Below are 14,758 nucleotides of genomic sequence, written 5' to 3'. Positions count from 1 at the left end.
ATCGAATCAAGGGATAAAAATCTATTCACCTACATCTCAGGCAAGAACTAAAAAAGAACTTCCATTTCAACAGCAAAGTTTACTCTCTGTGATATTTGGCTCTTTCTTTTGGTTTTTTTTTTCTTTCTACTTTCAGGGGATGTACGAGTCAAAGGCTTGGTGGAACGAAATTTGCCAGAGTACAGTCCTTGAATTCCATAAAAACACTGGGAAGCCTCGCTACGTCACGCAGGTGTATTTATTCTGATCCATTTTTCTTACAGAATTCATATTTGGGAATCAGACAGATTCACTCCCATATTCAAAAGCATTTTTTTTAAAAGGCCAAAATGTCTCAAGAGATTTGTTTGGCTATCATTATTTAAATTAAATATTTGTATTGATGTGATTATTAGAATATGTTCAGTTTTTATGAGTTTCTATTATTAAGTGTACAACATTTCCATAATACCAAATTGTAATACTATTTTTTTTTAAACCTCTTAAAACTCTTTCTCAATGTGACATTTAACATTTTCATACTTCTTATAATAACACTATAGTGAGTGATTGATTGCATTTTCATAAATAACCATAATCCCTTAATTATTATCAATATGACATTCTTTGTTTGATTCTTTTTAAGGTTTTTTGTTTGATTCTTCTAAGATATTTATTAAACAGGTGTATGGCTTTATTTTTGTCTCCTAGGAAAAAATGCAACAATGCTAGTATTATTATTTCTATTTATTACTCTAATTGATCAAATAGAAATTTATAATTATAAACATATTATAATTTTTAAAAATAATATTAATATTATATTAGATAGTAGAATAAACTAGAATATACTAAAAGTGTTTAGGAAAGTTTATAAATTATAAATGCAAGATTGATCTAAATGAATAACAACCAGTAGATGGTAGAATATCCTAAAATATTTAGGGTGGTAGTGAATATACCTAAAATATAACCATAGGAATATTTTAAGAATATTTCATGGTAACATTTTAAGGGCTTAGGGTTTGCTCTCTTGTTTGTTTCATTAATATCGTTCTTTTGGCTTAAGCAAACCAAAAAACTATATCAAAACCTTAGAAACATAACATGGTTAAAATTCTGTTTCTCATTCTACTTTTGGTAAATAACTAAGCTAAACTTGATTTCCATATACGATGAAAATGCAATTGAAAACATTACTAGGAGGATTAACATTTAATTAACAATTATAACATTATAATATCTTATATTTATATGAGTAGAACACGTAATTTGTAAATTGTTTTCTGAGCTTGTTATTTTGGGGACAGGAAGCCTGCAAAAGAACTTATCAATGCAGTTTATGAGCACTTTTGATGACCTTTGTAAAGTTGCGGAGAAGATGGCTTGCTACGGCAACCATTCTTTTGTCTAGCCATAGCAAAAGAGTGACAGGGACAAGACGTATATCACAAAGTTTTCATATTTCTATCAATTTAAAACCTTTCTTGCAGTTAAAGGAGTTGCTCTTCTCGACAAAGTCTCTTCACGGTTTCAATAACATAGAGCATAATTAATAACTTTTATTAATAGTTGATATTAATTCAGTTTTAACAACAGTGATTTTGGTTAATGTATTCAAATTAAGCTAAATTGACAACAGCCGCTAGATGAAAATTAATCTTATGACCCAAGGGCTTAGCGGCGTGGGCAGCAGCGGCAGCGGTAAGTCACTCCCGATCGATTGGCGCCCCCCTTGCCATCTCTCGCCAGAGCAAAGAGAACCCTCGAAGCTGAGAGATTGGATGCCAAGCAGAATAGAGTGGCAAAGATTTGCGGGGTTAGAGGACCGTTGAAAACACTTTGTGGTAGCTCTATCCTCGTTTTTTTTTCCCAGGGAACTACATTGCGCCTGGAGAGAATCGTCCGTGCGTCCCGATTCTTTACGTGGAGTGCACTCTGTCTGCATGGCCTCTTCCAGCGGGTGACTGGAAGAAATCTCTGGATGGCGCTTTTGGTTTTGCGGTGGATGCGGCAGCGAAACGTTTCAACCTGCGGAAGGAAGATCTGGAGGCCAAATTCAGTGATCCTAGCTACAAGAACTCGAGGCTGACGCCTGAGGCATGGGCCAGACAGAACTACATCAGGGTTGTTCCCAAGCCAGATCGACAAGACCAGGGACTGGAGGGCACAAACACGAGACTCAAAGCTCTGAACTCCACGTTGATCCTGCAAGTCACCAACCAGAAAGAAGAGATCAAGAACACAAAGGCACAGAATGACAAGCTTATGAAAGAGCAAGCTGAGAAAATCCAGGAGCTGCAGGACTCAAGGGAGATCGTCGGCCTTAAGGAGGAGAATACCAAACGCAAGGAGAGAGTGGCAAAGCTCGAGGAGGAAACTTCGAAGCTGAAGGAGGAACTTACAGACCTGAGTCGTCAGCTTTCAGCCCAGGGCCGTCAACTCTCAGCATTGGAGCAGAGGTTATCTGCATTGCGCTTGTTCGAGCGAGTGCTTCTGCGAAAGCTCTGCGAGGCCGCTCGGGAGAAATGCGTGAGGCTTGCGAGAGAAGCAGATGTGGAGATCCCACTCGCAGCCAATGGAAAAACAAATTGGAATGCGTTTTTCAACATTCCAGGGTAACTTTTTCTTTTTCTTTTTTTCTTCTGTCAACTAGTACTTACATGTCTTTTATTTCTTTCAGAGTCGTGGCATTGTTAAACGATGCAGGGCTCACCGTGGGGCTCGAGTATGCCAGATCGATCCCCCGGCGTTTCCATGCCGGTACGTATCAAGTGGTGGAGTCGGAGGAGGTGTTCGTGGACACAGTGCTGGAGCTGATGCTCAACGAGTTCCGGACCAAAATGGAGAACATTCTGGTGTTCGTCTATCCAGCAGCACAAGCTTCTCTCCAAGCAGCCTTTGACGCTGACGCTCTGACTGAGTAAAGGTGTGTCAATTTCAAGCTTACTAAGCACTGAGCTCTTTGTTTCTCGTGTCAGGTTTTGCAACGAATTTTTGTCCCCTCGAATTCTTTCCCTTCGATAGCCATCCTCTCGAGTTCTAGAGCCTCTTATACAAGTCTGCTGTTCTTACCATCTGGAAGATACGAGTAAGCTGAAGTAAATGTAGAAGCTCCTTTTGTCGCTAAATCTTCTTGCTCATTTTCTTTGCCTGTCGAGGAGTGGCTTCCATCTAGCAAATAGAAATAACAAATGAGTCAACCAAAGATAGCAGGAAGTGAAAGTTTCCTCGCGTGCTAATGGCTAACTAAGTGCACCACAGCTCTTTTATGGACTGGGAGCCACTCGCAGCATCTATGCAGTGGTAACTGTTACCTAGAGCTTCTCCTTTTGTCGCTGCTTCTTCCACTCCTCCATGGCTCTCAAGCTTCTTTTTTTTGCTGGGGCCCTGACTTGGAATCTCTCTCGGGAGGCGTTGAAGGTAGCTGCAAGAGGCCAAATCCCATAGCAATCTTGCCAACCTGCTGTTTCTTCCACCTAAATACAAATAGAGAACAAGGAATTAAGGATTGCTTACCAGAAATGTAGTTACAATGGTGCTCCTCTTGAATGCTCGAAAATATGATACAAATGCTTTAAGTCTTTTGCCATAAGGAAAACAACTGAATGTCCAATGCATCCTGTTCTTGCAGTACGCCCGACTCTGCGAACAAACGTGTTTGGATCATGAGGAGGATCATACTGGGCTGCGAAGCGTAAGCGAACTTGTTAACCTGCCGAAAACCAGCTTTCACCGCAAGCTCATTGTTCCTGTCGCAGAGAAAAGTCCGGTTATCCGTTGCCCAGGAAGCCGGAAGCAGACTGACAAAGCCTGCGTATCTCCAACAAGTTGGCACCAGAGTCGTCTCAGATTGTTGAGCTACTACCTTTTCAAGGAAGAAAAGTCGCTGCATGATATCCAGCAGCGTGCCAACCAAAACTTCGGCTCTGGATGGAGCAATTCTCCAGGTTGGAAACATCTAAACAAACGTCGGCACCACCAACAAGCAGCAGCGGATAAATTTCGTTTATCCTGGAAAGACGTAAAAAAAATCTGAGATGCCAATTCTCTAGCATAATTACAAAACTGTGAGGAAACTAACAAGAAAAGAAATAAATAACAACTCTACCTATAGTAGCTACAACACGAAGAAAAAAAGAGAAGTAGAAAAGACGCATGCCACATCGACAGAAACAAAAAACATGAGGACTCAAGAGCAAACTAAACTAAGGCACAGCCGAATGCTTGCCGGGAATGACAAATGTGAGTGCCTTACCCGATAATGCACTCCTGAAGCCCTTGGCGCGCAGAGGTCCTGAGTGGAGCACAGCACCGAAACCTGGTAACTTTGCTAGGATTTTGCGTCGAGGATGGCTCGTTTATGAATTTGTGTGCAACGATTCACTCACTATCACTTAATTGGTACTTTTTTTTTCCTTTTCTAAAAACTTGGCTTTGACATGTGACAATGATGGCAGACAAAAACACGGTGCTAGCATGGTGTGCAAGACAGGGAATCGCTTTGGGGGCTGCCAGAGCGATGTGATATCTTCACGAGGAAGCCAGGTTGGAACTATAATTCGCAGAGATCTCAGGCCACACAACATTCTTCTCACACATGATTATGCTCCAATGGTAAGAAATTTACCATTGTTACTATATCATTTCTATATGGTAACAGGTTGGAGATTTTGGATTGGCTAGATGGCATACAAGCAGCCAGCCCGCAGTTGAGACAAAGGTAATTGGCACACTCAGCGAGGTTGTTTGAATCCCGAAATCTCCCTGTTGATGCTTCACCCCAGTAGTGGCTTCACCCCAGTCCAGCCTTCACGATGTGGCTCTCTGCTACACTTCTGGTGTTGGGGGAAGGTGCCTTGGCTTTATTGACAAGGTGCTTTTTGTCTTTTTATTGTTCACAGGCTAAATGGTTTTGTTGACAGGAGTTGTACGAGTTGAGCTTGAGGAACCGACGGGTGATTTCCATAAACTCATTCCTCTATACAGGTAAATGCTTGGGGCAACTCAACCATAAACTTCTCTCTGATGAGCCGGCTTGCCACTAACGGAGGTGGACCTATAGCTGCATCTCTGGAGCTCAAGTAAATGGTGAAAGCGCTTCATATAGAGGGGATCGAGGTAATTTTCCAAGTATTGTTTTACATCTCCACCTAGGTGTGATGATAAAGTCAGCTTTTTTTTAGCGCCTTTTTAGGTTTGCGGGGCCCTGTAAACAGGCCAAGGATTCGTAGCATCCTGTCCAATATCAGTGTGACCTTGGAACGCAGTTGAGTAGGCCACATGGGCATGAGCTTCTTTTTGACACAATCAAGCGTTTCACTTTCCACAGCAATGCACCAGTCGTGCGTAGCGGATCTTGCTCGGAGAGTTGCTCCTGGAACGCTGCAGCTATTACAGGAACATATCAAGGACAGAGGGAGTACTGATTCCGCACACAATTTCTCACACATGAAGATATATATATATTCTCCAATAGAAGTAATAATTTACATAACTCCTTTTGTACTGGCTACTATTAAGATAGATACTTTTTAACAAAAGCTATTGACTATAATATGTTTCATAAAAAATAAATTGCCAAATTCTTTATGATTTGGAGTTGATTAAACTTAAATATAAAATTGCTCTGAAAGGAGGAAAAGTGAAATTTATTAAAGCCAATAAGACCTTTAAGTAATAACCAAAAGAAATCTTTACTAATGTAATGTGAAAACCTTTTAATTTCATGGCTAAGGTTCTTTTTTTAACTTCTTTATTTCTACATTGTCATTTTTATTATATTTTAAAATGTGGTATCACAATATGGTCTTTTATTGCACTTTAGGTATTTATTTATATTGCTTCTATGTACTATGTAGTTATATTTAGATCTGATGATCTTTTTAATCAAATTACTTAATTTATAGAAAATCTTTATAATATCATGTATCCCAAATTTGTATTAATATAGATTCACACTATAACACAATATTTTTATTTTATATTACTAGTTATTGCCTAGCATATGCTGCCTAGTTAGTAAACATTGTTTTGATTGTCATAATTTTGTTACATTGAAAATTAAATTGGAATAGTATCAAAAAAATAATTATTGTATTCCACTTTGAAAGAAGAATTGAAGAAATAACTATAAGCGTGTGTTTTTTCATAGGAAACTATTAAATTCCTTAGAAGGAATTATAAAATCCAAGTGACACAGTGCCATTGCAAAAGGTTGAGCATCAATATTAGTCAACACATTGCATGTGACACATGTAATAACACTTTCTCTCCTCAGACAATTGGCAACCTCCCATTGGCTAAGAGCAAATGTCAACACAATTATTCACTAAAACATGGTTAAAGAAATAACCTTTTGACTATTACCCCCCATCAGATAGATGCCATTGGCTGGATCTGATGGTCCAAAAAGTTTGGCAACTCCTTATTATTATAGCTATTGCCCACCATATGCTGCCCAATTAGCAAACACTATTTTGATTTTTATAATTTTGCTATATTGAAAAATAAATTAGAATAATATCAGTATTATATTCCACTTTGAAAAATGAATTGAGGAAGTAATTGTAAACATGTGTTTCCCCAAATTAAACTATTAAAGTCTTTAGAGGGAATTATAAAATCCCGTGAGTTTCCATTACAAAAGGTTGAGTGTTAATGCCAATCAACAATGCATTATCGAATACATGCATTAGTCACAATGCCTCTTCACTTGACTGATGCAATCTAAATCTTGCTATTCAATCTTTTTTCTTCATTGATCATAAACTACTTTTATGAGGACAAAAGTTTGTCTCTAGTTTGATCTTGTTCCCTCAGGCTCGCCAGTGTGGCTCTAGTCATTCCAGTTTTGCCTAAGCATGTCCACAGCTGAGTGGTGTTTAACAAGCAGCTTCTAGGCAACCAGCTCTTCCTCAGTGTCTCACACTATGCACTCTAGCTCATCTACTAGTGGCTTACACAGAAAATCCTTCCAACATCTAGCACTGTCAACATGAACCAGGTCAATATATGTCTCTATGATTGAGTAGCTCAAGAAGAAACTAGAGAATCTGATGCCCAAGTTTGTCAATCTCTCCTCATTTGGATCAAATCTCTAGCAAAGTTTCCTCTTTATAGGAGAGGGAAGAAGTGTTGCAGTAGGGACTGGGTGAATTGCTATACTAGGTCTCGAGTGTCATGTTTGGGAAGTGGCCATTTGATTTGGCTGAGCCAGAGAACCCTTTTGAAGCCAAGAACTTGACGAAGAAGATCATCAACATTGGCAAGGTTCTTAATGGTAGTGGAGCTCATCAACACATGCATATGACATGTGTTACAGCTCCTTCTATCACATATCACATTAGCTGAGAGCAAACATTAGTGCAATTATTCACTAAGACGTGGTTAAAGAAATAACCCTTTGACAGTTACCTACCTGCGCCCCCCCCCCCCCCCCCCCCCAATTGGATAGCTGCCATTGGTTGGATTTAGCAGCCCAGAAAGTTCGGCAACTCCTCATTATTATAGTATTGCCCTGTATTGCCCACCAAATATTGGATTGTGCAAACTTCTGAATATATATAAAATATTAATGCTGGCTGAGTACAAAAATCAATAATTTCATATAATTGTTTTCTCTTTATATACACACACAAACACACACTATACAACATAGAGGGAATATGAATATATTTAGAACACCTAGATTTTAAGAAAACTAATACCCAACCCAGAAAAAAGTTAAAAAATGAATTGCTAAGAATATGTTTATAAAAGATATAAGAGGGAAAGTATAAGATAAGAAAACTAATAAATTTATAACATTAAGAATTTAAAAACACTAATATATTAGATAAAAAACAGTAAAAGAAGAAGTACTAAAAATAAATGTATTAATTAGATGTTAATGCACAGTATGTTTTACTTGGGATATAAGAAAATTCAGAGTACTAAGATCTTAAGAGCACTAGACTCAAACAAAATTAAAAGAAGTATTACTAAGAATAACTATTATTAATTTAGTAAAGCATTATTTAATTATATGTTGTGAGGGCCAAGTGTACGGTTACGATGCCATATACTAATATTAGCATAGTGGGATTTTGGTAGCCATCGGATTAGTTTCAATCTGGACCACTCACTCCTGTATAAGCTAGGGTTTTTGGGCTAATTGATATGCACATTTTCTGTATTCCCTTTTCATATTCCAAGCACTTACATTGGTGGAGGTGAAGGGCACCTTTGATTGTCCTTAAGGAGTGCTTGGATTTGGGATTTTGGTTTAAATCTAGCTTTTGCATCGTCTAGATCTAGTTTTTTCCATTTCCTTTCTTTTGTTCTTTCTTTTCAGGGTTTTGGTTTAGATCTAGCTTTTTGCATTGTCTAGATCTACCATTTCCTTCTAGCTTTTTGTCATTTCTCTTCTTTTGCTCTTTCTTTTTCGTTCATCTTTATGGCAGATCAACAATCTCCTCCTTTGACTCTAGAGCAACAGTTAGTACAATTACTTGATGCTATTTGCTTGCAATTGAATAACCAAACTCAGTTGATGGTGGCATTCACAGCACGTGGTACAACTCCTCCTGTTCTTGGTGCCAATCCTCGCGTTCGGCCGAAGTTCTTTCGCGGGAATCCTGGGGATGATGTGTACCATTGGTTCGATCACTTCACGGTGATTGCCACATATCATTCTTGGGATGATGCTCGACATTTGCATGAGTTTCCCACGTGTCTCCAAGGGACGACGTTGCAGTGGTACAATGGTTTGAGTGCAGCCACTCGTGGGGATTGGAGTGTTCTCCCGGACGTCTTCAAATGCGCCTTCGGACATGCCGATGATTGTGATGATGCTTTCCAACAATTGCATCATCTTTGCCAAGGGTCATCTGAGTCAGTGATGCAATTTGGCGTTCGTTTCTGAAGTCTTTTGCTTCGTGCGGAGCTAAATATGTCGGAGCGGATCAAGCTAGGAATGTTGTGGCCAGCACTTCGTCAAGATCTTGTCGGACTTGTGCATGCACTTGCTCTTGCAACCCTTGACGATGCTCTTTGCTTGGCACAACGTTATGAGACGTCGCCTCTTCCACTTCTCGCTGCACGTCCTTCCGCTCCACTTCCTATGGGTGATGGTCCTGTTCCAATGGAGGTTGATGCTGCTGCTGCTCGAGTCCAAGGACAAGCGCGAGGACGTGGTCGTGGCTGTGATGTTCACTGCTGGGCGTGTGATGAAGTTGGTCATACTTATCGGCGTTGCCGACGTTTTCCGGATTGGCGACCTCCATTTCCTGAGTGGAGACCTTGGCGTCAGCAACGTCCCGTGGGTGCTGCTGCAGTGGAAGGTTTGGACACCGAGGTGCATCTGGGAAACGAGGAGTCGCGCGAGTAACGGAGGGACCTTGAGCGAATAAATCAGTGACCCCTCCATCTTTCTTTCGGGAGTATCATCAAGGGGTTCACTCAGCACCGGTTCATCTAGTGTTTACTTTCCAAACTCGTTTTTATAACAAGAGGTCTCCTATTATTCTCTCCGTGTTGGTTGATACAAGTTCGAGTTTATCTTCTATTGCTTGACCTGTTGCCACACGTTGTCGTCTACACTTGCGTTGTGCGGCGGAACCAGTTTTCATTCTTTAAGGCAACGGCCGTACACATGCATGTGCACGGGATGAGGTGGACCTGGTTGTGCGTGTGGGTGATCTTGTGCTTGAGTTGCAGTCGTTGTGGGTGGTGCCGAGTCAAGCTTTTGACCTTATTCTTGGTATGGATTGGTTGCAACGCAATCATGCCAAGTGTGACTTTGAGGCTTCTCCCCCTTGTCTCATACTTCCTTATGTTTCATCCATTCCTCTCACTTCCATACCTCTTCGTCCCTCTACTTCTACCTCTGCTTCCATTACTCTTGTTCCCCCACTCTTTCCTCCTGTGTTTCCATCTTGTTCTGCTTTTCCCTTTTTCGATCCCTCCGACGATCTTTGTGTTGCGGCAGTTGACCGGCTCATGAAGGAGTATTCTAATCTCTTTGAATTTGACCTATCGTCTGGGGCCAAGATTGCCACCCGTCATCCGATTCCAACCGGGGATGCTCGTCCAATCAAGGTTCCTGTTCATCGTCGGTCACCTAAGGAGATCAAGATTTTACGAGCAAACGTCAAGGAAATGCTGAAGAAGGGTGTTATTCGGAAGTCGCGGAGTCCTTGGGCATGTGAACCTCATCTTGTGATGAAGCCTAATGGGAGTATTCGTTTCTGCATCGACTATTATCCGTTAAACGAAGTGACGATCTTAGATGTGTATCCTCTTCCTCACACTGCTGATCTCTTAGATCGTCTGGGGCGAAGTCGTTGGTTCACCAAGCTAGATCTTGCTTCTGGGTATTGGCAAGTATTGATGGCCGAAGAAGATATTCCTAAGATTGTTTTTCGTACACCATTTGGTTTGTACGAGTTCTTGGTGATGCCGTTTGGTTTGAACAATGCTCCAGCAACTTTCCAACGGATGATGGACGAGGTTCTTTGCGATATGCCGGAGGTGACTATTGACTTCATTGATGATGTCTTGATCCACTCGGAAGGGACATGGGAGGAGCACGTTTGTGATGTTTGTAAAGTGTTGGATCAGCTACGCGACATTGGTTTAAAGCTGAAACGGTTAAAGTGCGTGTTTGGGTCTAAGGACACAACTTATCTTGGGTACCGTATTTCTCGTGAAGGTTTGCAAGTTGATCCTGACAAACTTGTGGCTGTTCTAAAGTTCCCTACTCTGAAGTGTGTGAATGATGTGCAGCGCTTCTTGGGTAAGGTGTAGTATCTTGGTCGTTTTCTGGATCATCTTTCCGATCGCACTACACCATTGCGAGCGTTGCTGAAGTCATCAACGTCATCTTTCATCTGGTCTCCAGATTGTGAGCGGGCGTTCATGGATCTCAAAGACCTATTGATGACTCCTCTGGTTTTGGCATATCCTGACTACACTGGACCTTTTATTTTGCTCGTGGATGCTTCTAACATTGGTCTTGGAGGTGTGTTGATGCAAGAGAGCTCGAGTGTGCCTGGTCAGCGCCATCCCATTGCATACATAAGTCGTACATTACAACCAGCGGAGATGAACTACTCCACGATGGAGGAGTGTTTAGCAGAAACTTAATGTTTATCTACATGGTTTCGAGAAACTTCATGCATATCTACATGGTTCTCGGATGTTACTTGAAGGTGACCATGCTGCTGTTACTTCATTATTGAAGCGAAAGAACTTGGTTGGTCGTACGGCTCGATGGGCTTTGAAGCTTCAGATATATGATTTCGATGTTGTTCATCGCCCAGGGAGTTCTATGGCTAATGCTGATGCCCTTTCTCGAGCTCCTCTTCCTTCTCCACTCACTTCTCATGTTTCTGACAAACCTATTATTCGAGCTTCTGTGGATTTTCTAAATGAGGATTCAGTGCCGTCGGCGGTTGCTGTCCTTGACGTTAAGTGTCCACAAGGTGTAGAGCAAGATCTACTTTCTCTTGATGAGGTTCGCGAGGCTCAAAAGATTGAGCCGTGGATTTGAAGGCTTCGAGATGGGTTTGAGAATCCTGCATCATTTGCTGATGACTTGCCTTTCCGACATTTACATTCTCAATATTGCCTTGAAGATGGCCTTCTTTATTTTGTGGGGACGGATCCTGATGATCATTTACGGTTGGTGGTGTCTTCAGTGTTTATTCCGCAGTTTCTCCATGCCTACCATGATTTTCCTGTTCTAGGTGGGTATATGGGACACCATCGTGTCACCGAGAAGCTGCGCAGGTCTTTCTATTGGCCGGTGATGCAATGTGATATTATCCGGTATATGCGTAGCTGCATTTGGTGCCAAGCTCGTAATACTCCCCCTCGTGCTGTGGAAGGACGGTTGGAGTCAATTGCGGTTTCCCGTCCATTTGAGTTAGTGGTGTTTGATCTTATGGGACCTTTTCCACGGTCGACTGCTGGCAATGAGTATGTTATTATTGCTTCTGACTACTTAACTCGTTGGGTGGAAGTTGGTGCTCTTGCTAGCGCTTCTGCAACTGCTGTTGGATACTTCCTCCTCAATCGAGTAGTGTTCCAGCATTCTTGTCCAGAGCGGATTCTTTCGGATAATGGTCCCGCATTTATGGGTGAGGCATTTCATGTTTTGACGTCTCGGTTGGGGATACGCCACACTTTCATGAGTGCTTATCATCCACAATCAGACGGTCTGGTGGAATGGCTCATTCGGACATTCAAAGGGATGATTGCGAAGTATGTGAACTTTTAGCATTCGGATTGAGATGGTTATTTGCCATCTCTTCGGTATGCATATGTTACAGGGGTGCAGAGTTCTGTTGGTGCTTCACCATATAAACTCCTATATGGTCATGATCCAATATTACCAATGGAGCTGGGTTTACCTTCGCGATTGCCACAAGCTGCCGATACTAGATCATGGGATCAGTATTTGATGAGCATTCTTCCACTTGTCCGAGCAGAGTCTGCCGAACACTTAGGCCACGTACAAGTGGGACAACAACGGCGCTACAACTCCCATCATCGTCTACCTGCGGAGTACAAAGTGGATGATTTAGTGTTAGTCCATTTTTCCCATCTTACGGTACATGGTTTATCTAAGGGGCTTCTTGTGCAATGGAAAGGACCGTATCGGGTGTTACGGCAAGTTAGACCACAAGTTTATGAGGTTCGGCATGACATTCAGCAAGCCGATCCTCCAAAGATTGTGCATGTGTAGCGGCTGAAACACTTTGTACAAAGGGATTAGGAAGAGTTAATACCACCTACAGATCCACCGATGCCTCCTCCTAATGTTCCTCCGAATCCTGGCCCATCTTCAAGAGAACCCTGATGGTCTTCCATTATCTCGAGAGGAGGGGATGATGTGAGGGCCAAGTGTACGGTTACGATGCCGTATACTAATATTAGCGTAGTGGGATTTTGGTAGCCGTCGGATTGGTTTCAATCTGGACCACTCGCTCCTATATATAAGCTAGGGTGTTTGGGCTAATTGATATGCACATTTTCTGTATTCCTTTTCCATATTCCAAGCACTCGCAATGTGTTTACTTAGAATATGAATAAATATATAATGCTAAGATTTAAGAACATTAATATTACTCAGAGCCAGACAAAGTCTAAAAATAAAGAATATTAGCTTTATGAGGTCTAGAACTTAATATCCAAGCCTTGTTGTTTGTTCATTAGACTTAATTCAAGAATTTCTTTCAGTGCTACAAACAATGTATAGAGCAAAAATCAAACTCAACAGGAAGTTGGTGGAGATGAATAAATCACAGCCATTGGCCTAATGCCATGCTTATTTTTGGCCATGTTATCAAGCCTTCTTCACTTGACAGATGCAATCTGGTCAATACATTGCATATGACATATATCATAATGCCTTCTTCTTTCACCCCAGGCAGTTAGCCATTTCCCATTGGCTGAGAGGAAACATTATCATGATTATTCACTAAGATGTGGTTAAAGAAATAACCCACCCCCCCAGCAGATGGCTTCCATTGGCTAGATCTAACAGCCCAAAAAATTTGGCAACTCCTCTGTATTATTATAGATGTTTTATAATTGAAATTTAAAATATGTTTGTAAGGTTTGTAAATACATATGTGTATATTCATATATTGCTCTAGCTAGGTAATATAGTATTATAACATATGGACTGTCCATTCAAGACTGAATTTAGTCCATCCATTTTTGTATATAAATAAGGGTCTAAATCCCAATTAATATATTTATTCCTATATCCCAAGCACTCATATTAATGGAGTTGAGAAGCATTACAATTTGTACCTAAAGGGCAAAGCTTTTGATAATGCTTTGCTCTACTATTTAGGATTGTATGTTTTATTCTTATTTCTTCATTCTCTTTTAGATCTAGATCTATATTAGCTTTTTGCAAGATCTAGAATTCTAGCTATTGCTGTGCTTAGATACTCTTTCTTTTGATCTTCATTGCATTCTCTTCTTCTTACTACGCTAATATCCATCAAGGAGTATATCACTTGAGGTTATTAATGTTGTTCCATTAGATCGAGCTTTTGATGCTGTGGAGTGTGATCATATTGGTACTACACCTATCCTTGGTGTGTTACCATTTCTAATTTCTATAGGATGTGATTATATGACTTGTGGTGTTCTACCATCTCTTGTTGATATGGAGCGTGGTCATGACATCGATTAGAGAGTTTTGGATAATATAGTCTGGTTCTTAGAAAATGTTTGAGGATCGAGTTTATGGGAAAACAATGTTTACAAGTTTGAATGGAATTTAGATTGTGATAAGGAACTTAATTATTATGGAGATAGTTTTGGAGATGACTTAGAGATTTTACGAGGTAAGTGTTAATCCTTTAATTTGTCATTTGATCCTTTTTCTTTACCTTTTGCTATTTCTTTTTTTTTTTTAATTTCTGGGCTCTTTTTCATGTTCTTAGTGTTCCTTCTTCCTTTGCAATATTTCATTTTCCTAGCACATCAATCATTTTTAACTTTTATGATTTTCATTCTTAGTCTAGTGTTGAGTTGAGTGTTTTTTGTCCTTCTTATATTAATCTAGATGTTAAGTATGTGTATAAAGTTGAGAATCTTACTTTTGTTTCATTAGTAAAGTCTTTGATCACTTATAGTGTTAAGTATTCCCCAGGCCGAGCAAGACAACATTGCTAAAGTCATTTCAGAAGGGGAAATGCTCAACCTTTTAAACATCAAAAGGATATTCTAAAAATTAAGTCACTTTGGTATAGTTTTAGATTGAATGCATATCCCT

At 40.4% G+C, this 14,758-nt stretch overlaps 1 protein-coding gene across 1 annotated transcript; it reads left to right on the top strand.

Annotated features, from left to right (window-relative positions):
- The first annotated feature begins 1,628 nt into the window (after positions 1–1,628).
- On the top strand, positions 1,629–3,015 carry LOC9647758 (cingulin-like protein 1). The gene is made up of 4 exons (XM_002981422.2): positions 1,629–1,683; positions 1,856–2,597; positions 2,663–2,908; positions 2,961–3,015. The coding sequence occupies exons 1-3, from the start codon at positions 1,629–1,631 to the stop codon at positions 2,904–2,906; spliced, it is 1,041 nt and encodes a 346-aa protein (XP_002981468.2). The 3' UTR covers positions 2,907–2,908; positions 2,961–3,015.
- Positions 3,016–14,758: the final 11,743 nt, after the last annotated feature.

The sequence above is a fragment of the Selaginella moellendorffii genome, unplaced genomic scaffold (genome assembly GCF_000143415.4).
Source record: "Selaginella moellendorffii unplaced genomic scaffold, v1.0 SELMOscaffold_48, whole genome shotgun sequence".
In the NCBI taxonomy this organism is placed as follows: domain Eukaryota; kingdom Viridiplantae; phylum Streptophyta; class Lycopodiopsida; order Selaginellales; family Selaginellaceae; genus Selaginella; species Selaginella moellendorffii.
Note: the sequence above shows the minus strand (reverse complement) of the source record. Positions and strands in the feature narration are given on the sequence as shown.

What these genes read in the sequence shown, in the direction of transcription:
- LOC9647758 (XM_002981422.2), top strand. Translation starts at nt 1,629, where the DNA reads ATGAAAATTAATCTTATGACCCAAGGGCTTAGCGGCGTGGGCAGCAGC. An exon ending in CGTGGGCAGCAGCGGCAGCG is followed by an intron (nt 1,684 to 1,855) that starts GTAAGTCACTCC and finishes TTTTTTTCCCAG; the next exon opens with GGAACTACATTGCGCCTGGA. An exon ending in GCGTTTTTCAACATTCCAGG is followed by an intron (nt 2,598 to 2,662) that starts GTAACTTTTTCT and finishes TATTTCTTTCAG; the next exon opens with AGTCGTGGCATTGTTAAACG.